Consider the following 23,440-nt stretch of genomic DNA (forward strand, 5'->3'; position numbering starts at 1 on the left):
AGCCTCACACTGCTGCAGCTGCTGCTTGTGATTTCAGAGGGAACAGCAACCTGAGGTTTGAGTGGCCTACAGTTCAGCAAACAATCTAATCGTGCAGCACGAATTCCTGGAGGGGAATGTCAATGAGCCTAATTGGTTGCTTAGAGCTGGTTTGGGAGCAATGGAGGACTATATACCAGCAAGGGGGAAGGAACAGAAAGGGACACTAAGAGAACTATACAAATCTCTATTCACTAGGCTTCAGGGAACAACCTCTTTTTCACCTAGACTTCTCTTTATTTTGTTTGTCTCTATCGGCAACAGGCCTTATTATTCTGTGTAGACAAATCCCCGTGGTTTAGTTTTCTTTGATCTGGAACAAACAGCCACATCTCTGAGTAGCCCATCAGACATCTTGTAGACTTCTCTTTATTTTGTTGGTCTCTATCTGCAACAGGCCTTATCATTCTGTGTGGACAAGTCCCTGTGGTTTAGTTTTCTTTGATCTGGAACAAATAGCCACATCTTTGAGTAGCCATCACACATCTTGTTCCAAATAAGTAATTTGGGATCCAGTCCTCTCAAGTGCTGATGAATTCCCAGGGGATGCAGAGTACCCTCAACCCCCCACTGAAATCAATGGAAGTTGGGGATACTCACGACCTCAGAAGATTGCTCTCCTGAATATATCAGATGTCGTGTACACATTTAAATTACTTCTAACGAGGAAGAAAATGTGATTTTTAAAAGCTTTAACAAAGTTGCTACTGATTTTCCTTTTTAATGGGAGTCTTCTCAGTTAGATTCATTTTCTCATGCATAAGCACTACACTTAGTGCTCACATCTGTTTAATGTAATAAACTCTGGAGCCACCGAATTGAATAGTATCATACTTAAGTCCCTGTTGGAGTGCTAGTGACAACCACAATATATATCAGGAGGAGCAACCCTACTTTATCGTTTTGAAAATTCCATTTTAATTTTTTAAAAACTTGTGTGCTTCAGTAAAAAGTCATTTTCCTGATAATATGATTTCCCACTGCACGCAATGTACATTTGGAATATAGACATTAAATAAAAATCATTGTGGCTAGGAACACGGTGACCTCATGCATGTGGCATAACCAATACCCATGTGATAAAATGCAGGGACATGTGATTGCAGGATGACATAACAAACAGAATGCAAAACATGGCAGTGCAATTTATCTAGCAACTTTGTAATTTCTTATTCTGTCCACTCAAAAATCGAGGCTCCACTCCCCAAAAATCGAGGCTCCACTCCCTACTTCCAAGCGTATAAACCTCTCAGTAGCTTCAAACACAGCATGTTCCCCCGTTTTCTTCAGAAAAGTGAAAAAGCTTTCTTAAGCAGTATTATATTCTGATATGTTGTTCTGCAGCTTGAAGACTAAAGGCATGATTCTCTAACTGCCTTGCACTCTGTGTAGTCATTTGCATCTGTGTAGAAAGAACATAAAACGCCTGAGGACACCTTCTCTTCATTCACTTTTATACAGTTAGTAACAACTATATACGGTGCAAGGCAGTTGGAGAATCAGACTCAAAGTGTTCATATGCTGTGTCTTCTGCCATGTGTGTATCAATCCTTTGCTTTATGTACTTGTTGTAATATAGCATAGGCATTTGCATTTCATCAGTTATTCAGACTGGGCCGATTCCTAACTCCCTTCACAAAGCCGTATTGAACCGAGCTTTGCACAAGGGTTCTGTGTGGTGGAAGGGCTGGTTGTGGAGCACCAGATCTCCACATAAGAAGTTTCACCAGTGGAGTCTTTGCTAATCTATTGGTCCCTCCCCCAGCTCTACAGCACTCAGTGGATATATTAATCCCCTTGAATAAATTCCGGCTTGCCCTATTTGTGAGGAAAAACTATCCTGTTCTGCTGTCTTTTGGGCCCTAAACATTTATCCAACGATTGGACAGGGTCTGGCACATTGTGTAGAATAGAATGTTACTACACTGGAGTATCTGGTATTGGTATTTGCATTTTCCCAAATGCTTTTTGGCCTCCACAAGTCATTTATAGAGCTGAAATAAGGCAAAATGAGGTCTTCTCATAGTATTTCCACCATTCACAAAGTGAATGCCAATGAAAAGAACAGATGTCTCATTATTTTGGGTCATAAATAGCTTCCTGAGTGAAAAACAAACAAAAACACAAGAAATGCAAACATTAGAACCTGCGCATGCCCCTAGAGTAAATCTGAACTTTGGGGTAAAAGCAGATAAACAGGACAGACAGTTTATGAAGAATTTGGCATCCATAAATATAACAAGCTGAACTAAAAGAAAAGCAGATTAAAGCCTAGCCAGCATTTATTGTGCATCTAAATAATAAAAGAAACACCAGTAAAATATTTTTCAGTTGACAAATATGGTGTCATTACAATCTAATTAAACATAGCTGGTACCTATAAGATTTTACTAAAAAGAGAGAAATGTAAAGATAATGCAAGTTATAGACAAAAATTATTTAATATACCTTGTTGTATTCTGGGGAAAGAACATTGTTTTAAATAGGAGATTTGCTAACAATTCCAATATTGATATGCAGCATAGCTATTTTGTTCCCTATAAAGATTTTTTTAAAAGTCATGCTGGAAAACTACTTTCTGGTAAATGGACATTTTAAAGGGTATTTACCGATTGTTTTAAATTATAGCTTTGACAGCTGGATTCATTTTTCCCCCTTATAAACACTGTACTAAATAATTAGTTCGGTAAACTGTGGTCAGTTTTACAGCAACAATATTATTGTAGTACTATATTTAAGTATTTGCATGAATGGTCAGTTGACTTGGGTTTGCACAAATAACCACAGAAATGTTCAAATAGCACTACCACTATATAATACTGTCAATGTCAATAAACATATTTACGTAATGAATACAAATTTGGGTCCTGCTCCGACATAGGTGGATGTCTGAGCCTGCAAAGATCCTTTCTGACTTCAGTGAGGAACTGCCTGGGTGCAGAACTTGGCCTATGTGGCACTCCTTGCAGGTTTTTTGGGGCGTCAGATTATAAAAAGATTGCAAGGAGCTAAAAGGTAGCTCCCAAGGTTCCTCTATAGGAGGAATTCTGCAGCCTACAGGATCAATCCTTAAGTTTGTTTCTTTCCTGCCCCTCCAGGCTTTCAGCAACATTCCTTCATCTTTCTGCCATCTTCCATTTCTATTCATGATCACTGCCATCTAAAGGTGTTTTCCCATCTTTCTACTCTTGCTATGTTTATGCCAGTATTAGGATATAAAAACATCTATGTGATGTTGTGGTATACATTGCCATAATATGCATGAAGCCCCATTCTGTGCCAGCAACCATATCTTTTTTTTATTCAGCTGCTGAAGACCCAGTCATGAACGATATTTAAATGAACCAGTTTCATTGAGCTTCAGAAAAAAAACACCTTCCTGCTTAACAGCAGGAAAGACATTTTCAGTAATCTGTTTGTTTGTTCATCTTGTAATATGAAGTACATACACAAGATTCAATTCCTTATTACGCCACCATTTATTTCTGCTTCCCAAACTTTTAGCTGTTCAAAGCTCTACCACATACAGCTCTTTGCTCAGGCATGTAACTCTGAGCACATCATCCCCAACCTTTGAGGACTCTGTTGACTCAGATAAATCATTTTCAATTCCAGCTTTCAAAATCCCTTACCTAAAATTATTTGTGGACCTTACTTTTTTTGCAGCATCTTATACCTCCAGATCGCTTGTACCTTATTTGATTCTTCATTGTTCAGCCAAAGGTCATCTTATTGATCCTACTTCCAACTCAATTACTATGACTGGCAAATCTTTTAGTTATCTAACTACTGTACTCTTATATGGAACAACATTAAGTCTTTAGCTTATTGATTTTTCTTATAAACCCAAGTGATGAAAATCATTTATTTTACATTAGCTTAAAATATTAAGTACTATTTTCTTTCCTCCCTCAAATTTACTTATGCTATAGTCAATTTTTCTCATGAAGTATTTTCAGATAATCCTGGAGAAGATTAAACAATTGTGTTTCACTAGTTTAATGCAACAAAGAAATAAGGGCAGTATAAACAGCGTGCAGACTCACAGGCGGGAGAAGTGCCACAGGTTGGAAGAATCCAGAGACCAGTTAGTATCCCATTAACCCGGTAGAAGCACGTTCCAGCTCCCAGAGAAGTCAGTGGGAGTTTTGTCACTAACTTTAATGGGACAGGATCTGACACAAAGGCCCTTCAAAATTGCTATATAAAGATTCAACAAATGCCTGTTTTTAAACTTCAAGTTATATTTCTGGAAATATCCCCTTTGATGTAGTGTACAATACTAAATGTCAAAGTATGGTAATGTAAACTTGCTGCAGGAAGAGGGATATTGCCACAATGGGAAAATTTCCACTTGTCTTCTCTGTAAGTAATTTTTATTACACTGACTTTGTTATTGCACAAAACATCAGAGCATGTTGGATTATCATTCAATATCTGATTGTCCTATATAATCATTTTCTCAAAACAAATAGAGCTAACTGCTTGAGTCAAGGACAATGAGATACACAAACATGGAAGACCTAGCTACATATATACAGCTGCTCTCACTGATTTCTGGCAGCTTATGTATACTATAGTATATTCTGTTTGGTGTCTCTCTCTCTCTCTCTCTCTATATATATATATATACACACACTACACAGTAATATACATATAAATACTATACATTATATTATGTTTTTATCTATCTATCTAGAGAAATTGGTAAAGTCAAGTCCTCCTTTGGAATATATAGCTTATACCTTTTATTTGCATTTCAAATCTCTGTTTTATATTCTCTACCTGATCTCTACACAATATCCTATTCATTGGTATTGTGAAGGGACCAAGTACAGAATATGAAAGAGATATACGTAGCAAATGAGAGATTTGTTGAGTGGATTGAATATCAGAATTTGCCTTGTAATTGTTATTTCTAATGTGTATTTGTTACAGTTCATGTAGTCAGTATTCTGATTCTGTCACCTACACCTATATATATATAAGGCTTAATTCCAATAAGGCAATAATTCACTAATGTAACTGAGATCAGAATCAGGACAAAGATATTTGACCAATGTCTCTTTATTTTGTCTTGTTTTTTTCTTTTTTTTTAAACCAAGGGACAGGAATGTACATTTGGATAAATGAGCAAATTATATTCCATAACATTTCATTTAAACCAGCACTGAACAAACTTTAGAACAAACTAATTAAATACTGTTGAAAGTCAGAGTTGTGGCTATGCCTTGATGGCACATTGGACACCTATTTATTAAAACTACCATTAGTTGATGACACATTGGCTTAGTTACTGATCAAGTTCCAGTTATAGGAGTATTTGCTCCAAGTTTGGGTTTCAGAAATTAAAAGAAGCTAAGTTTTTTCTCTTTGATTCAATTATTTATCATATATTAATTCTTTTATGAAAGTATCTCTTTGCCTCATCCTTTTGCACATATTTCCCTGGATGCCTGTAACTAGTACAACAGTAGCACTCTGATGTGGGCATTGATATTATAAACTTAGCCTGCAGATATCTTAAACAGGAAGGAGGAATACAAAATCTTTGAAGTTTAAACTCCATAGCTGCATATATGAAATATGGTCCAAATTATCCAACGATTGTGGGTGAGCTAAAACTAATGCATGTATAAGGCAAACATTTGCACACATACACTAGCCAGTAGCCACATACCTATTAAAGTATACAAGCTACCCTGACTTGTGCACATGCATTGGACATTTGTGTGTATGTTTGACTGGCACACACAGTGTGCATGTGTTTTTGAATTTGGGAGCCTCCATTGCATAGGTGCTATATTCTGGACATATTATTTACATTACTGCACCATAATCTCTTAATTATTGACAGGACAGTTAATCAGCAGAGAGGATCAGTTTTGTGGTAAAAAGAATGGACTGACACTTAGGAGATCTGGGTTCAATTCTTGGCTCTGCTGCAGATTTCCTGGGTAACGCTGGACAAGTCATTGAGGGCCAGCTTTTCAAAAGAGTTTGGTACTCTAAAGCTCCTATAAGGACCTAATAAGTGGCTAGATTTTCAGAAGTGCTCAGCATCCACCATGAGAGAAATGGGAATTGTTGGGATCTGAAAACTCTAGAAAATCTAGCCACTTCACTTAGCTGCCTCCATGATAGGTGAGTTCCTTTGAAAATCTCTCTCTCAATATATGAGATATACCTAGCTCATAGAACTGGAAGGGACTTTGAAAGGTCATTGAGTCCAGCCTCCTGCTTTCACTTGCAGGACCAAGTACTGATTTTTGCACCAAATCCCTAAGTGGCCCCCTCAAGGATTGAACTCACAATGCTGGGTTTAGCAAGCCAATGCTCAAACCACTGAGCTATCCCTCCCCCCCCCCCAAATCTGGCTCCTTAATCCCTCTGTACTTCAGTTCCCCTTCCTTCTCCCACCCTGTGTTTTCCTGTTTTTCAAATGTTTGATCCCTCAAACACAACTGCCCATCTGAAGTCACAGAAGGTTTTTCCAAGCAGTTCTCTTTGAAGATCGAAAGTTCAAGATTCTCCGTGAGAAAGGAATATCTCTTACTATGTGTTTGTTCTCTGTCTGGCACAATGGAACCCAAAGCTAGGGATCCTAACATAATACAATAATGAATAACTATTGATCTGCATTTTCTTGTACTAATTTTAATTTTCTGCCCTATTATTTAATTTTTCTTTCAATACTGAATTTCTCATGTGTTTAAACCTTTGCTGTATTAATATGAAGATTATATCTAGAATATTTTGGTATTATTTAATGAAAATTATTTGAAACAATGTTAATATAATTATTTTGAGATTATTATTATCATTGTCTTCTTTTCCTATATCTCATTATATGCCCTGTTATGTTCTCCTTTCTCCTTCATTAGTTTCTTACTTCTGACATTTAGAAGCTTTCTTCAGAATGTCTCACTATACCTAACATTTACCTTCTAATCTTTATTTTTTTTATTTTACCGTGTCTTAATATTTCCAGCATTCTTTACATCTAGTTTTCTTGAAAATGGTATACAATTTCCCTTTGCATAGTCTCATTTATTTTTACTGGCCCAAGACCATAGTCATTCCAGACTCTGCCATTTGCCTCCTTTGTTTGTGATATATTTATTACAATTTTAGAACTATTTCTCATCCTAATAACAACCATCATGGGGCTACCCTCATCCAATGGCAACCTAATTTATAATAGGCACAAATAGGAATTCCTGAGGAAAACATCAGTAACAGGAAGAGGAACAGAGATAAATGTATTGGCTTAAAAGGAAAATCACGATAGAAAAAAGGAAATAAACCAAGGATGTTCAGAATCTGACAGACCTATAAGGCAGAAGGCTATAAGAGAATAAGGCCTTGTTGACACTAGACACTACCTAGGCACAGCTATACTAGCAAATTCTCCTAATGGAGATGCAGCTTATTTGGACAAGAGTATTTGCAGGTATAGTTTCTCCCAGTGTTCTGAGTGAAATAAACTATACCAGCAAAAGCACTTTTTTGCCAATATAATTGTGTCTATACCAGCACTTTTCCCAGCATTGCTATATTGGTTAGGGGTGTGATTTTTTTCACCATGCTAACCAACATAGTTCTTCTGGCAAAACTTTTGAGCTTAGTCCAGGCCTAACAGATGATGGAGAAAGTGTTATTAGATAAAAATAAATCAGTTTAGACTGCAATGAACAAAGTTTGTGCGTTATGGCCAGGATTGATACCACATAACTTTCTCAGGCAATATTTTGTTGCAAGATATTTAATTGTAATGCATTTGGTGCTTGTTACATATCTAGCTTGTATTATAGATTTCTAATTCCAAACAGCACATTTAGTAATGGGGATGAAATATCCCTGATGGCATGTTGCATAGGGATATGTGTACTATTTGGAATATTTTCAAATGATTAATTGTCAAAGGTAGGGTAGCACAGATGGGACACAACTTTTTCTGAAAGGTTATTATTATTTTAAATGACAAGTTTGAACTTGGGTGAGAATGAATAAATTCATCCATAGCTCTACCTTGAAGTTTTAAGTTGTGAAAAGAAAATAAGCCTGAAACGGACTTGAAGAAATGGTTGTTGCATATATCACCAAGCCATTATCGGTCTTTGGGCAGTACATTCCCATGAGTTTAGTGTGGCAATGTATAGTAAAGTATGGCAGTAATAGCCTCCAGCCTCAGTGTAATCCCCAAACCATCTTCTTACCATGATGCCAGCCACCAGCACAGATATTGGACCCACGTGGCAGATCCAATAAAAAGCACAAGTGTGAGTGTGTGTGTGTATGTGCGCCCACGCCATGGAAATATGAAAGAAGTCAGAGAATAGCCAAATGACTACATAATGTAACATCGAAAAACAATATAATGTACTACAGAAGTGACATCGTAGAGTTATTGCTGCTTTGGGAAGAAATAACTTGCTATTGGCAGAACACATACCTTAGTTTAGTAGGGGAAGATTATGGAGAGAGAGCAACACTAACCAGAGTCTGTTATAAAACCCTATTTTAATCATCCTAAATAATTTTGTCTTGGAAAATGTGTTGAACCTGAAAACTCCCAGAATTACCTTTAAGGCAAAGGAGATTTTTTCTCAAAAGTTTGAAGACAATTCATCAATCTTTTTTTTTTAATTACAAGGCACTATAAGAATTACATGAATAAGAAATATTTAATTTTTGATAAGGCTTGCCTCCCTTTAGCTCAAAAATGCTTGTTATCACCCATTTAAGTTTCCAACACAGTTACATCTTGAAAACACCTTCAGTGATTCCACTGAAGGCATTATAAGCTTTCTGTCATCGACTTCAGTGGGAGCAGGATAGGACAGTGGGAGCGGGATAGGACAGTGGTGGAAACAAAGCCCTTCTTTTGAAATAACATCAGGAGTCATTCTCCTCTTTTCTGGTTGGAATCTCAAATGTTTAGGTTTATAAAAACCAAAACAAAAAGCACTTCTCTGAATTTTAAATTGAGAACAATGCAAAACGCCCCTTGATTCCATAGTGCCAGGATTTCTTCCCTAGTGAAAACAAATGAAATCATAAAACGCTGCCTTTGGAGGTAGTTTCTTTAATAAATAACAAGTCAGCAGTGTGTGTGTGTGTGTGTGGGGGGGAGTCTAGGACTTGCTTTGTTGCAGAGGCGGGTGTAGCCTCTCAATTCAATAGGTGTGTGGATGAAGGACCAAGGAGGGTCAGCGAGTGCCCAGACTTGTGGTGTTGCTCCCATCCCTCTTGTGATGGAGAAGGGATGACAGGGGTGGGAAGGGAGAGGGGAGGATCAGAGAGGGCCCAGCTCTCTGGGATTACTGCCCAATCTGCGGGGAATAAAGGTAGGGCAGCGCTGCTCCTGGGGGGCTGCTTCCCGTCCCACATCTTGCTGAACTTCGGCCCTGCAGGTCACTTTGGGCCTGATGCAATGATGCCAGTGGCAGCAACAACTGGATCTGGGCCTGGCTGGGGCAGGCTAGTCACCTCCCACACAATCAATGGCAGGCACAAAACCCGAGTACCACTGCGACCTCGTGTGCCAGGTCATACCACCACTCAGATTTGTTCTGACCTGGCCTGATTTCTGTGGATATAATTGCAGCCAAGGATCCCAACTAAAGTTGCCTCTGCTGTGCTGTAAAGTACAATAGATTGCTAATTCTTTACTAAAATATATGAAAAGGCCTTTTCCAAAGCAAATAAGTGAAAAAGAAACTATCAATGAATCTTCTACAATTTGTACATAAAAGCTCCATTCTGCAAGGTGCTAGGCCTTTCAGCTTGCACTGAATTTCCTTTTGCTTGGCCTTTTTATATAAAAAGACCCATAGCAATTATAGCACATACACTGCCTTTAAAAAAAAAAAGTATTTCCAGTTATGTATTACCAATTTCTTTGCTTCTCCATCATCTCAAAAATAAACATTAACTTTTTGAAAAAAAAAAAATCAGGAAAAATTCTTAGTATACTTCTTTTCTTATTCTGGAGAATTTATTTTAGTTTAGCTGATTTAAACTGAGTTATGTACTTGCATGTGGTATTATTTTACATAATAAAGTTTTATTCTATTTGACTTTTTAAGCAGTTCATCTCTATTTCTTTTCACGAAACTAATTACCTTATCAAATCATTCCCACGAGAAATAGTGTCATGTTATTTTTCTTTGTCAATGTTCAAATGCAGGAGGAGATAGGAGATGCAATACTGTAGAATTCTCAATGGGATACTATTTATGTGGCCAATAAGCATTTTCTAAAAACTAATGAGCCCAGTCTCGGGAACTTCATAAATGCTTCCTAAGCTTGTACCATTATTTCACACAATATATTACTTTGGTTGGATACACTTTTTAGTGTTATAGAGTTACAAAACTGGAGTGCTACAAAAAGTAATGATGGACTTTTGTATGTATGTTCTTCATCTTAAAAGCAAAACATATATATATATATATATTGGAAGCCAAGGAAAAGTAACGAAAATGACACTTTAAAGTTGGTATTGAAAAGACAGATCCTTAACTGGTGTAAGTTGACACAGCTTATTGGCCTCAGTGGATCTATGCTAATTTACACCAGCTGAGGATCTGGACCTCAGTCTCTCTGTTGTAGGTAGCCAGGAAAATTATTGCCATTGGTGGGGAGCCAGGTGTTTCGAATATTGGAGCTGTATATTGGATTTTATATTTATATTGTAAATGAATAACAGCCTGTTTTTGTAATCTATATAAAAAGCTCATACTGAGTAAAATAATTCTTCTTTACCATATAGAAATCATACTATAGCATCATAAATTTATACTTAATATAGTTAATTTAATTCTGGGGCTGTTATTTTGAAATATAGGCTTATAAATAGAGGAATCAATATAGTAGTTTCAAACTCAGGCACTCTAACTGACCGATCTGTTACAGGTGGTGTTCCATCTTTATATACTTTTTGGTCCCTAAATCTTACAATATTGTTTTCAAAATGCAAGATAAAAGCATGACTGGCATCTGAATTGATAGCAATGAATGTATATCATATTTGTTCACACCAGAATGTGAAAGCTCTTTAAGAGTTTCACTTGTGATATACCAACTTATGGTTACAATGCTGACTGCTGAGAAACAACTGGTCTTTGCAGGACTAAGGCGAAATTCTGCAAGATTCTATTTAATGAGTTTGCGATTATTGCTGTGGTGCTTCTAGCAAAGCATTTGCAGAGCCTTGTTTATGATTAAGGCTATATTTTAGTCACGGGTATTTTTAGTAAAGTCATGGACAGGTTGGGCCGTAAACAAACATTCACGGGCCTGTGACCTGTCCATGACTTTTACTAAAAATACCGCTGTGACTAAAACTTGGGCGGGGGGCCATGGGTGCTCTGGGGGGGTGGGGGAGGAGGGGAGTCCAGGGGCACCACTGGTGCTGGTGGAGGGGGAGGAGGCTGGCCATGGCACAGCACACAGCCAGGGTACCCCGCTGGTGCTGCGGGGGAGTGACCACGACACAGCAGGGTTTCTGACTTGGCTCCGCGTCCCTGCAGCTCCCATTCGCTGGGACCTGCAGCCAATGGGAGCTGCGGGGGCGAGGCCTGTGGGTGCAGATACCCCCCTGGCCCCTCAGCCACCTAGGAGCTGCAGGGGGGCCATGCCAGTGGGAGGCGGGGGGTCCCTCACCCCAGGTAAGTGCCTCCCCCTGCACCACCCAACCCCTCTGCCCCTAGTCCCCTTCCACACACTCAAACTACTGCTGCTGGCCCAGGGGTTTCCCGGCTTGGACAGCCCCTGAGCCAGCACCAGCGGCTGCAGAAGTCATGAAAGTCACGGAATCCGTGACCTCTGTGACAGACTTGCAACCTTATTTATGACATATCCGCCAAACATTTTATACCAATGTGCTGCATTGATGGAAACTAGTAGCATGCTCTCAGCACTGGAGAAGTTACAAAGATATCCTGGTGAGTAGGCTGCACAATCTGCCAATGCTCAAGATAAGTAATAGAGAGACCCAACACAACTTAGATGTTGTGAACACATACTAAATGGTAGACATACTAGAGAATGCATTCAGCCAAATAGGCCTCTGCTTGAAATGACTGACCTTTACAATAAGCCTGAAGATAGTCTTCCACTGAATATTATTTCCATCAACAATTGTTGATTTTGGACTGTTGTTTTTTTGGGCATTACTGTGTCATCCACTGTTTCTTTGTTTCCTTCTGCATTTTGAAATACTTTCCAAAAATACCTGTACCAACACCTATCTATGGGATTCCTTTGCCTCTATACAGATTCAAGAAAGAAATCAGAACTAGATAAGAAAAATGAAGATGGAGGAGGTAACTTTGACAAGGACATTTATTTTATGAGATCAAAGTCCAGTTACAGTTTTGCTCTTGACACATGGATGAAGCAATGATCCCACCAAATATCTATGACAGGGAAGACTCAGATTCATAGACTTTAAGATCAGAAGGGACCATCATGATCATCTAGTCTGACCTCCTGCAAATTGTAGGCTACAGAACCTCACCCACCCACTTCTGTAATGGATCCCTAACCTCTGGCTGAGTTATTGACGGCCTCAAAACATGGCTTAAACATGCAATTTACAGAGAATTCACAATTTACATGGTTTAAACCTGCAAGTGACCCGTGCCCCATGCTGTAGAGGCAGGTGAAAAACCCACAGGGTCTCTGCCAATCTGATCCAGGGAAAAATTCCTTCCCAACCTCAAATTTGGTGATCAGTTAGACCCTGAGCATGTGGGCAAGACCCACCAAGCAGATACTTGGGAAATAATTCTCTGTAGTATCTCAGAGCCCTTCCTATCTAGTGTCCCATCTCCAGCCATTGGGATTTTTGCTACTGGCAGTAGCTGAAGGGCCACATGCCATTGTAGGCAGTCCCATCATACTATCCTCTCCATAAACTTATCACGCTCAGTCTTGAAGCCAGTTAGGTTTTATGTTCCCACTGCTCCTCTTGGAAGGCTGTCCCAGAACTTCACTCCTTTGATGGTTAGAAATCTTCGCCTAATTTTGAGCCTAAACTTGTTGACGGCCAGCTTATATCCATTTGTTCTTGTGTCCATATTGGTGCTTAACTTAAATAACTCCTCCTTCTTTATCCCTCTTATGTATTTAGAGAACACTTATACCTCCCCTCAGTCTGCTTTTGTTTAGATCAGCCATTCTCAAACTGTGGGTCATGACCCCATTTTAATAGGGTCACCAGGGTCAGCATTAGACTTGCTGGGACCCAAGGCTGAAGCTGAAGCATGAGCGCCATCCCCACCTGGGGCAGCAGAGCTCGGGCTGTGGTACCCTCTCTTCCCACCCAAGGCTGCGGGGCCTGGTCTCTGCTCCCCTTCTGGGATCATGTAGTAACTTTGTTGTCAGAAGAGGGTCGCAGTGTGATGAAGTTTGAGAACCCCTGGTTTAGACTAAACAAGCCAGACTCTTTGTGTCTCCTCTCAAAAGGTAGGTTTTCCATTCATAGTAGTCATTCTTTGCACCAGTGCCATGCGTAATGGTACTAACACTTCCTGTCTCTACTGGAAATACCTTGCCTGATGCATCATAGAATTACATTAGCCTTTTTCACGGCGTATTCACTGATGGTTCATAGTCATCCTGTGATCAACCAATACACCCAGGTCTTTGTCCTCCTCTGTTGCTTCCAACTGATAAGTCCCCAGCTTATAGCAAAAATTCTTGTTATCAGTCTGATGTGACAACCTTCAAAATTTGAAATCTTTCTAACTGTTTCTCATCACCTGCCTCTATAGGACAAATCAGAGGCCCAGAACACAATCAGAACAACAAGTGGTGGTCAGATGCATGGGGGATGAGGAAGGAATCCTCACCTCTAAGACCATGAGCTGGCTGAGGAACCTTTCTGATGAGCTGAAGTAGCTTGACACATTGGCAGCACTCCATGTGAGGAGAGGAAGAGAATCCAGGCAGCAGTGGATCCACCAAACAGACCTGGGTGAAATTTTTTGCCTGAAAGCTTTTCCAGCAAACAAACAAAACTAAAAAGCAGTTTTGGGAACACTAAAATATTTCACGAATTTGGGTTGATTTCACTGAATTGTTTCAGTAAAAAAAAAAAAAATCCAAAAAATTGAAGCATTTTGACATTTTCACAATTTTTCTATTCAAAATGACTTTTTATTTCAAAATTTCCTTTCATTTTATTTTTAAAAATTTAAACAAAGAGGAAATTAATTGACATTTTCTTACCTTTGCATTGTAGGGAATATAATGCTTTGATAAAGCCTCAGGAGTGTGCATCCATGTTTTGTCTGCAAAAAAGCAAAACAAAAAAAATTGCATTAGATTAAATGCCTTATTCATTCTTATTGTACCTTAAAATGCAACAAATATCCTAACTTTATTCAAATAAGTATATTTCTATCGTAGGTAATAATAAAGGGCCCCATTACCACAGTATCTCAGCTCCTCACAGACTTTAGTGAATTTATCTCTGTGAGGTAAAGCAGTACTATTATCCCAATTTTACAGATGGAGAAATGAGGCACAGCTAATGGCCAGATTTGTAAAGGTAGTTGGTGTCTAAAGATACAGATAGGCATCTACTGGGATTTTCAAAAGTGCCAAAGTGCCTGATTCTCTGATGCTAAAAGATACCGATTTACATCATTAGGTACCTAAATACCTTTACAATTCTGGGCCTAACAAACTTGTCCATAATCACACAGAAAGTCTGTGACAGATCAGGCACTTGAATCCAGGTTTCCCCAGTCCCGGGGTAGTACTCTACACTGGTATACCGGAGTATCCTTCCTCTCCTGAGTACGACCACTTTGTAGAATTGCTGTACATTATCTCTAACCAAACAGAAAATAATCAGCAGAGTTGTCTGGTATTGGAGGTACAACAGATACACAGTCATGTGAAAGAGCTTCCTTTTGTAAGCATGAATGCAGATCCCCGCATGCCATTTTAAAATCACATACCTTGTTTGTACAAGGCTTCAGCTGCTTCTAACTAACTTATAATATGTCAAAATGTTATGGGAATAATATTAGAACAGTGATGACAAACTATGCTTAACACTGACCGCTAGGTAAAATTCTTGCTGGAAAAGGAACGTCAAATTCGTCCAGTAACTCAATTATTTCAGGAGACAAAATAAGACCAGATAAGCAATGTCAAGCTACATAAGAAACAAATTTGACGATCCAGAAAGGCTTTGTGACTTTTTAATGGTATATAAAAACTTTTCAATGGTATATAAAAACTTTTCATCCTGGGCATTTATGAGATTTTCCATTTTAATCACCTTTCACTGAATTTAAAATCAGATCTAGAGCCCTCATCTCTGGATTTCCTCCTCCTCCTCTGAAAGTGCTATTTCAATCCAAGGTGGGTTTTCCTTGTCTTTCTAATGTTTTGTTCACCATGCAGATGTTCCAAACATTGACTGCTTATTACCCTTATTCTGATGTATTATGTTTATAGATCTAGAAGACTATTTTTCTTAGATTTCTCTATTGTATTCATTTATTCAAAAATCAATAAAAAAACAATAAATCAAAAGCAAAACTGTTATCTCCAATGTTTCTACAGGGAAGGTTCCTGTAAAAAAATAATGTCTTAAACCATGTTAACAATTAGATACAGAGTTTTAAAACTTTAATCTTTCACTGGATGGCCTAAATAAAATTGCATATCTTCCTTTAATGATCCATCTAAGAAATATACACCATTGTCTTGCATTTCCTGCTGTGAACTTTATTATGCTTTGACAGCATGTGTTAACTGCTCAGTGAAACACATTTGCCTTTCCTTTTCTTTGTAATGACTATTTTAAAATGCCTAGTTTATGTAAAACTAATCTGCTAAAGTTTCAGAAGAATAATTCTGAACATCAGATTTTTAGAAATCCACATAAAACATGATGTAGAGGAGAAATTAAATATTTTTCAAATGGCTAGATGGCATTCCTGATTTTTTAAAATTTGTGATGAATTACTTTACTCATGATGAGTAGCGTTTACTTATACATATGACTATTCTCATTTCAGTTAATATGAGTTACGGTTGCAGAATCTGGAACTTTGTTGAATGAACCACCACAAGAGTAGTGTAAGGCAAAATTCTGCCTTTGGATAAGCACATGCAATTCCCTTTGCCTTCAGTGAGTTTTCACAATAACTAAATAATTAACTTTTTCTGTTGATAACACACAAGGATGAACAAAATCCTGCTCATACTCGCTGAGTTGTGCTTGCTCTCGCAGTCTTAACAGGAGTAAAAGCAGTAACACTTATTTTTTTAACTAAACAAAGACCTACGCCTCCGAATTTGCATAAGGAACAGATCTGATTTGTAAGACATATATCTTTACACAGTCACTTTCATAACGAAATCACAACTCAATGGAAGGCATGTGTATAAAAAAAGCTGAATCTGTTCTGTAGCATACAAGGTAGTTCCCTTTGAAAGTGAAGCTCTTGCATGAAAGAACAAGATTTAGCCATGTGTTCCTTAAAGTGGCAAAATTTAATATTTGATATTGTACAGTAGCTATAAATGTGCTTTTGGCTATGTTAAGGAGCACAGAGCATATCAGGGGTGTAAGGTGGGGAGAGAGGAAGTGTATGCAATGGTGACCTTTCTACTCCCCTGATCCTGGGTTTGCTGCGTGCTGGGCTAATCTCTCAACATTACTTCTGAATTGAAGACTGTTCTACATTAAATCATAGAATCATAATCATAGAATCATAGAATATCAGGTTGGAAGGGACCTCAGGAGGTCATCTAGTCCAACACCCTGCTCAAAGCAGGACCAATCCCCAACTAAATCATCCCAGCCAGGGCTTTGTCAAGCCTGACCTTAAAAACCTCTAAGGAAGGAGATTCCACCACCTCCCTAGGTTACCCATTCCAGTGCTTCACCACCCTAAATCAGCTGTCAATGATGTGATGTGTTATTCTGGGATCACCAGGATGTAATGAACATTTAAAAAATTAAATACAGTTGGAAGACAAAAAATAAAGGAGAAAGCATCATAACCAAGATTAATTTGATCTTATATATTATATTGTATTTTGTAAAAGAATCATACTTTTAAAAATAGGTACATTATTTAGAGGAAGATGAGGGAAAAGTGGGTTTGCCAGGTAGCAGGAGGGTCAAGATTAAGAGAGAGAGGTCAGATGAGTGTGTCTATACTGTAATCACTGGGTGTAATTACAACTCAATCTCACATAGCTTTAATCTAGCTAGCTCAGGTACCAGAGCAGTGAAGCTGTGGCAGCTCATTCTCCAGCGCTGGTGATACAAACCCATCAGGAACCCTGAGTAATTACACATGGAGCTAGCCCACACCAAAGCTCACAATGCCATAGCTTTGCTGCTCTGGGGTTGGAGCTAAATAGATTAAAACTAGCTCAGGTATGTCATAATGAGCTGTAATCACACCCCACAATTACAGTACAGACAAGACATACCCAAAACTGGACTTCTCCCTGTTCTTTAAATGAGTGCCGTTCCAAAACACTGCACAATTACACAGGACAACCTATCTTGAAATGTGAATTTAAAATATTTATGAAAATGTTTTAATGGTTCTGCATTTCTTATGACTGTAAAATTTCCACTGACTTAAGTGGGATACCATCAGATGTCTACGTACATAAGATAAGTCTTTGCTGGTAAAAATATCCCTCATGAAATGTCAGTAAGGCACCTGCAGACCCCCACAAATTTGTTTGGCAATGCCAGAAGAAATAATAATTACGGCCTAATTTTACGTCCAAATAACTTCATCATGCTTAGGTTATTCATTTAGCTTCACTTTGAAAAATCAACTTTTTCCCCCAACAGGACCAGTTCAATTCTGGTCCCCATAAAATCAATGGCAAACTCCCATTGACTTCAATGGGCAAGGATTTCATTACAGATTTCAGTGCAAGGTCATCTCCCTACCCACCAGTTCCAGAATGTGATGCAAGAGACTTACAGGGGTTGTGGTAGGGAAGGAATACTATGGGTAATGTATCCATCATGACCTCTGTGTTTGTGCAGGGAAGATAAGGGGATGGAGCTCTGCTGTTAAAAAAGAAGGAAGGGGGAAAACTGATGTACCTGGCCAGGGTCTTGTTAAAGTGGGAGACATCTTGATTCTTTGAAGGACTCATACTATTCACCATAGAACTCTAATGGCACTTCTACATTACCCCTCAGTTCGGGCTATCAATATGTCAATAGCAGTGAGCACCAAAGAGCTGTGCTTTAACTCACCCATGTGAACACTGCAGGCGCAAACTAAAAGGTTCCTAGTTCGCATTACCATAGTTCTCTTCAAATAGGACTATATTTAAGTGAGGTAGGAACGTTTTAGTTTGTGCCTGCAATGTTCACACAGGGGAGTGACTGCACAGCACTTGGGTGTAATACTCCTAATTACACCCCCATAGTTCAAACTTTGGGGTAGCGTAGACATGCCCTTAGTTAGCAGGTAGCAGCTTGTGAACACCTCATAGTGAAACTGGCGCATTAGCTGTAAACGTCACACTAGCATTGGAATCCCATTAGCATGGGGCTGCTTGTGGCTGCAGGTTGGCAGCACTGTTTGCATATTAAGCAAGACCATGCTTAGGCAAAATTCACATAAATGGCGAAGATGTACTGAAAAGTCACAAGAAATATCTCCTAATCCTTATTTTTCCCTTGCATGCTAAGTTCTGATTTGCTTTCTGGCAGTGTCTTGCAGCATCTTTTTAAAATTTTGCTGTGATTTCATCTCATTTCAAGGCAACAGGAAAATAAGACCATTTTAGACAAATAAAATCCAGGAAATCACAGAGACATTGCATCAAAAAGCCACACTGAACATTATGAGAAAACAAAACAGGGATACTCAATTTAACAGATGAATTCTTTCAAGAGTAAAATGCAGTTTGTTCTGCTCCCTCATCCCTTCCTTTTAAAATTAATTTTAACAGGGCTTCTTAGTTTAGTACTTAATTATTCATTTTCAAATAATAAACAAAACAGAACTTTATAATGCAATCAACAAAACAAATAGCTGATATTATTATTATTATTGTATCACTTATATAGCACCAACTGTGTGTTAATACTTTACAGACATATAAAACAGCAAGGCCCCAGCTTGAAGAACTTGAAGTCTAAATAAAGCTAGCAAACATACACATATAATCGTCCTAAAGAATTTTTTTTTAAATGATGTAGTGTACTAGGCTTGAGTTTACTGAGCAGCTAAAGGCAATTTGAACTAATAAATTCATAGCTTTCAGTACCCCTGGTAGTATGAATGACTTAAGACTTAAGAGCAACATGCAGGCACAATATTGGTGTGCATGGAATAACAGCCTTCTGTTTAAATGAAAAAGGAATTTGGTTACACACATTAGAGAGGAACGTGCATAAAGGGCTAAGATACAAGCCCATACATTTCTGAGCATTATGAACTTCAGCCAAAACCTATTAAAACGTGAAAGTAAAATTCTACACTGAATATTTTGGGAGTGCACAAAGACTGGAAAGAGGGCTGTGAAGTGGATCCCAAAGATATTCTTCTGCTATAGGGCAGCAAAGAGGGAAGGGACACCTGAGTGGTATGTACTTGGATTGGCAATACCCCTAGCCAACAGGCTAAGCCTCCTTGAGGATGCTGCATAAACACTTGCAATAGCAAGGCCCTTCTCCTAGAGTTTTATTGGCCGCTAGACTGGATTAATGTCCTGCTATTACACAGATGCTCTGTGGCTGGGCAGGATTGGCTCCTTATGCCCTCTTCTCCTATACTGTACCAGTGCTGTAAGGAAAGGACTGACTCAATGAGAGTTGCATGGATAACATTCTGAAAACGTAAGGAATAGTAGGAGTGTTCAAGTGTATTTTAGCTTAGCTCACGACAACACGTATCCCCCTCCAGAACGAACAAAGATTCTTTCATGACCTGCATTGCCTAATGCATGGTCAAAGTATCACAGTATATGGAAACAGGAAGAACCAATTAGAGGTGTTTCAGGGGCATTCTGACTGTGGGCAGCTTTACCATCAAAATCACTTATGCATTAACTATGGGACAAATCCTGCAATCCTTACCAAGGTAAAACACCCTTTGAAATCAACAGGATTTGGGCCAATAAAATTTATTAAAACACAGTGTCTTTACTAGCACAGGAAGTTAGAAGATGGCCTTGAGAGCCTTTCATGTGAAATCTGTGTGAGGGGCACTGTTAAAGGTGTCAGTGGTTACTACTTTCAGTGCGGTGACCCCCTCTCCAAAGTGCATGGCACTACCATCTGTGTCAGCTACACTGAGGGAGGAGAGGGATAGTTAGATTATTTTTTCAATTAATGACCAAAACAGTTTTGCACTATTACTTCGGTTGGGGATCAACACTTCCCTCACAATAATGTCAGTATCTTAGTGCCCTAGCTGTTTATGCCACAGTTCACTCCGCTTAACTCTGCTCTCCCAGCACATCTCAGAATGTTAGTCTTCTGAGGGTCAATACCTCTGTATGAATGACAATGAACAGGTATCAGGGTGGTCACTTCCACACTGTATACATTCTGTTTTGAATTTGGTTATCTATCTTCATATCAGTAAAGAAAAACTTCACAATAGGACACAAAAATGAACACCCTATTGGTTCATCTGGTGATGTATCTTGCCTCCATTAGTAACTTATTGCAGAGAAAGGTGAGCGCCTGCAACTTGCACATCAGTTAATTACTCAATGCTGTACATTACATACATTTTTCTTCACCCCTAAAGGACTTGAAAACAGTAATTACAGTGTTATTAGTGGTCATACATTTATCCATTTTGCTATCACCCAACCACAGTGTGTGTCTCAATGACAATAGGAGCAGAGAATTACAGATGCTGACTACGACCCAAGTGTTTAATAAAAGTAATTTTTTAAAGTTACTAGGTTACTATGATTAAGCACACAATCAAAATTATGAGCCAAATTCTGCCCATAGGTATGCATAGACAAGTCCCAGTGAAATATATGTGATACAAAAACTAAGTGTTGTGTTGTTGGTGGTTTTTTCTCCACCCCCAGTATCTCTCCTCCCCCAGTGATTCTTGGAGACAAGCATTCATTCTTTGTCAAGACACTGAAGTCTTATCTTCCTAGAACAGAATGAGGTTTGCAGAATGTAGAGCCTTTCAGTGTCCTTCCATCATGAGATTCAGGGCCTTATGAATGGCTTTCAATGGCTGCTTATTAAAATAACAAAATGTTATTAAGGCAATGTTGAGTTTGCATAGTTACAAAATTACGAAAAGTCAGGAAATGCAAATGCTAGATTCAAACAGTGACATTATCTCAACCTTATTTCATATACTGTGTGTTTTATGCCATATATTTTAGGACATAGATCATAATAAAGTGATCTACATATTTAAGCAGAAAAAAAAGAACAGAAATAATACATATGTAACACTGATCATGAATCCTCAGCTTTTGAATTTCTTCACTTTTTGTGACACTAACTATGCAGGTTTAATGAAGTATTAACTTTTTTTTAAAAGGATTAGATTTGTTAAGCTAGTCACTTTGTGCATCTTACAAATTCTGCTGCTCCCTAATGACTATGTTGTGGCTTAGCCAGAAGCCCTGAAAGGGGCAGTGTGTGACTGTATTGCTTCAAGAGCAAGCCAGAGATGGTAGTGCGACTCAGAGAGTGGTCCCAGGTTCCTCCCCCTCCGGAGGGAGAAGTAATTTTTGCCAGCCCAATGCATGGTGCAAACTACTATTGTTTCCATTACAATTTAACTGTGCTGGTTGGCACATTAGGTGAACAGGGTCAGAGAGGAAGCCGATGGAATCCAGGCTCTATCCATTCTTCACCCTTGACTCCCCACTCCTCACCCATCTTTGCAAAAGGGGGAGTTTGAGGGCCTGTAGTGGCTGCTCTCAGCACAGGACTGAAACTTGTGGTATAGTCAGCCTGCAAAGAGAAGTGTGTTTTATACCTCCTTGCTCCCTTGCGTAGGTGTGGAACACAGCTCAACAATTCATTTTGTGGAAAAATTTGAAATTCAATGTTTTATTCCAATTTGCGATGCATCCCCTCACCCCCCCCCCAAATCAAAAAGTTTGACCAGCTCTAAGTATATTTTACCACCCTTTCCTAAATCACAAATTATTAGAGGAAATTTGTGTGAGTATTCCAAGGGGAAAAAAATTACTTCTGGAGAGAGGCCAAGCATGGAACAAGTCAGCCTGCCACTGGGTCACTGGCCCCTTTAAAAGGGACATGGGGCCAGCCTGAGCTAACCCATAATTAATTAGCCTGAGATGTAGGACCAAGGGCAGGCTGCAGAGACGCTCAGGCTAGAGTGGAAGAAGCTTTTTCTTTGTTGGGACTTTTGATTGGACTCTTGTTACTCTGATGGCGTCAAATTTGCAAATGAACTGAAGCTCAGCAGTTTCTCTTTGGAGTCTGGTCCTGACGTTTTTTTGCTGTAAGATGGCTACATTCTCCAACGCATCATCAGTGATCTACAACCCATCCTGGACAATGATCCCTCGCTTTCACAGGCCTTGGGAGGCAGGGCAGTCCTCGCCCACAGACAACCCACCAACCTTAAGCATATTCTCACCAACAACCACACACCGCACCATAACAACTCTAACTCAGGAACCAATCCCTGCAACAAACCTCGATGCCAACTCTGCCCACATATCTACACCAGCAACACCATCACAGGCCTAACCAGATCAGCTACAACATCACCGGTTCAGTCACCTGCACATCCACTAATGTTATATATGCCATCATGTGCCAGCAATGCCCCTCTGCTATGTACATTGGCCAAACTGGACAGTCACTACATAAAAGGACCAATGGACACAAGTCAGATATCAGGAATGGCAATATACAAAAACCTGTAGGAGAACACTTCAACCGCCCTGGCCACACAATAGCAGATGTAAAGGTAGCCATCTTACAGCAAAAAAACTTCAGGAGCAGACTCCAAAGAGAAACTGCTGAGCTTCAGTTCATTTGCAAATTTGACACCATCAGATCAGGATTAAACAAAGACTGTGAATGGCTAGTCAACTACAAAAGCAGTTTCTCCTCCCTTGGGGTTCACACCTCAACTGCTAGCAGAGGACCTCACCCTCCCTGATTGAGCTAACCTCATTATCTCCAGACTGATTCTTGCCTGCATATTTATACCTGCCTCTGGAAATTTCCATCACATGCATCTGACGAAGTGGGTATTCACCCACGAAAGCTTATGCTCCAATACATCTGTTAGTCCTAAAGGTGCTTTTAACTAAAGTGGTGGCTCTATTCAATTGACTGCTGTGACCTCTACAATGGGTGACAGGAATCTTGCTGCCTGCATTATGTGCAGGATATTCAGGCTGG

The 23,440-nt window shown here is 39.1% G+C and overlaps 1 protein-coding gene across 5 annotated transcripts in view; it reads right to left on the reverse strand.

Moving 5' to 3' along the window:
• GULP1 (GULP PTB domain containing engulfment adaptor 1) overlaps window positions 1-23,440 on the reverse strand; it is a 277,933-nt gene that overhangs the window by 95,337 nt on the left and 159,156 nt on the right. For all 5 annotated transcript variants that reach the window (XM_054044445.1, XM_054044447.1, XM_054044446.1 and 2 more), the window contains one exon: window positions 14,281-14,342. In XM_054044445.1, coding sequence (XP_053900420.1) covers window positions 14,281-14,342 — 62 coding nt within the window. The remainder of the gene's footprint in view (window positions 1-14,280; window positions 14,343-23,440) is intronic.

Source organism: Malaclemys terrapin, chromosome 11, assembly GCF_027887155.1.
Source record: "Malaclemys terrapin pileata isolate rMalTer1 chromosome 11, rMalTer1.hap1, whole genome shotgun sequence".
Lineage (NCBI taxonomy): Eukaryota > Metazoa > Chordata > Testudines > Emydidae > Malaclemys > Malaclemys terrapin.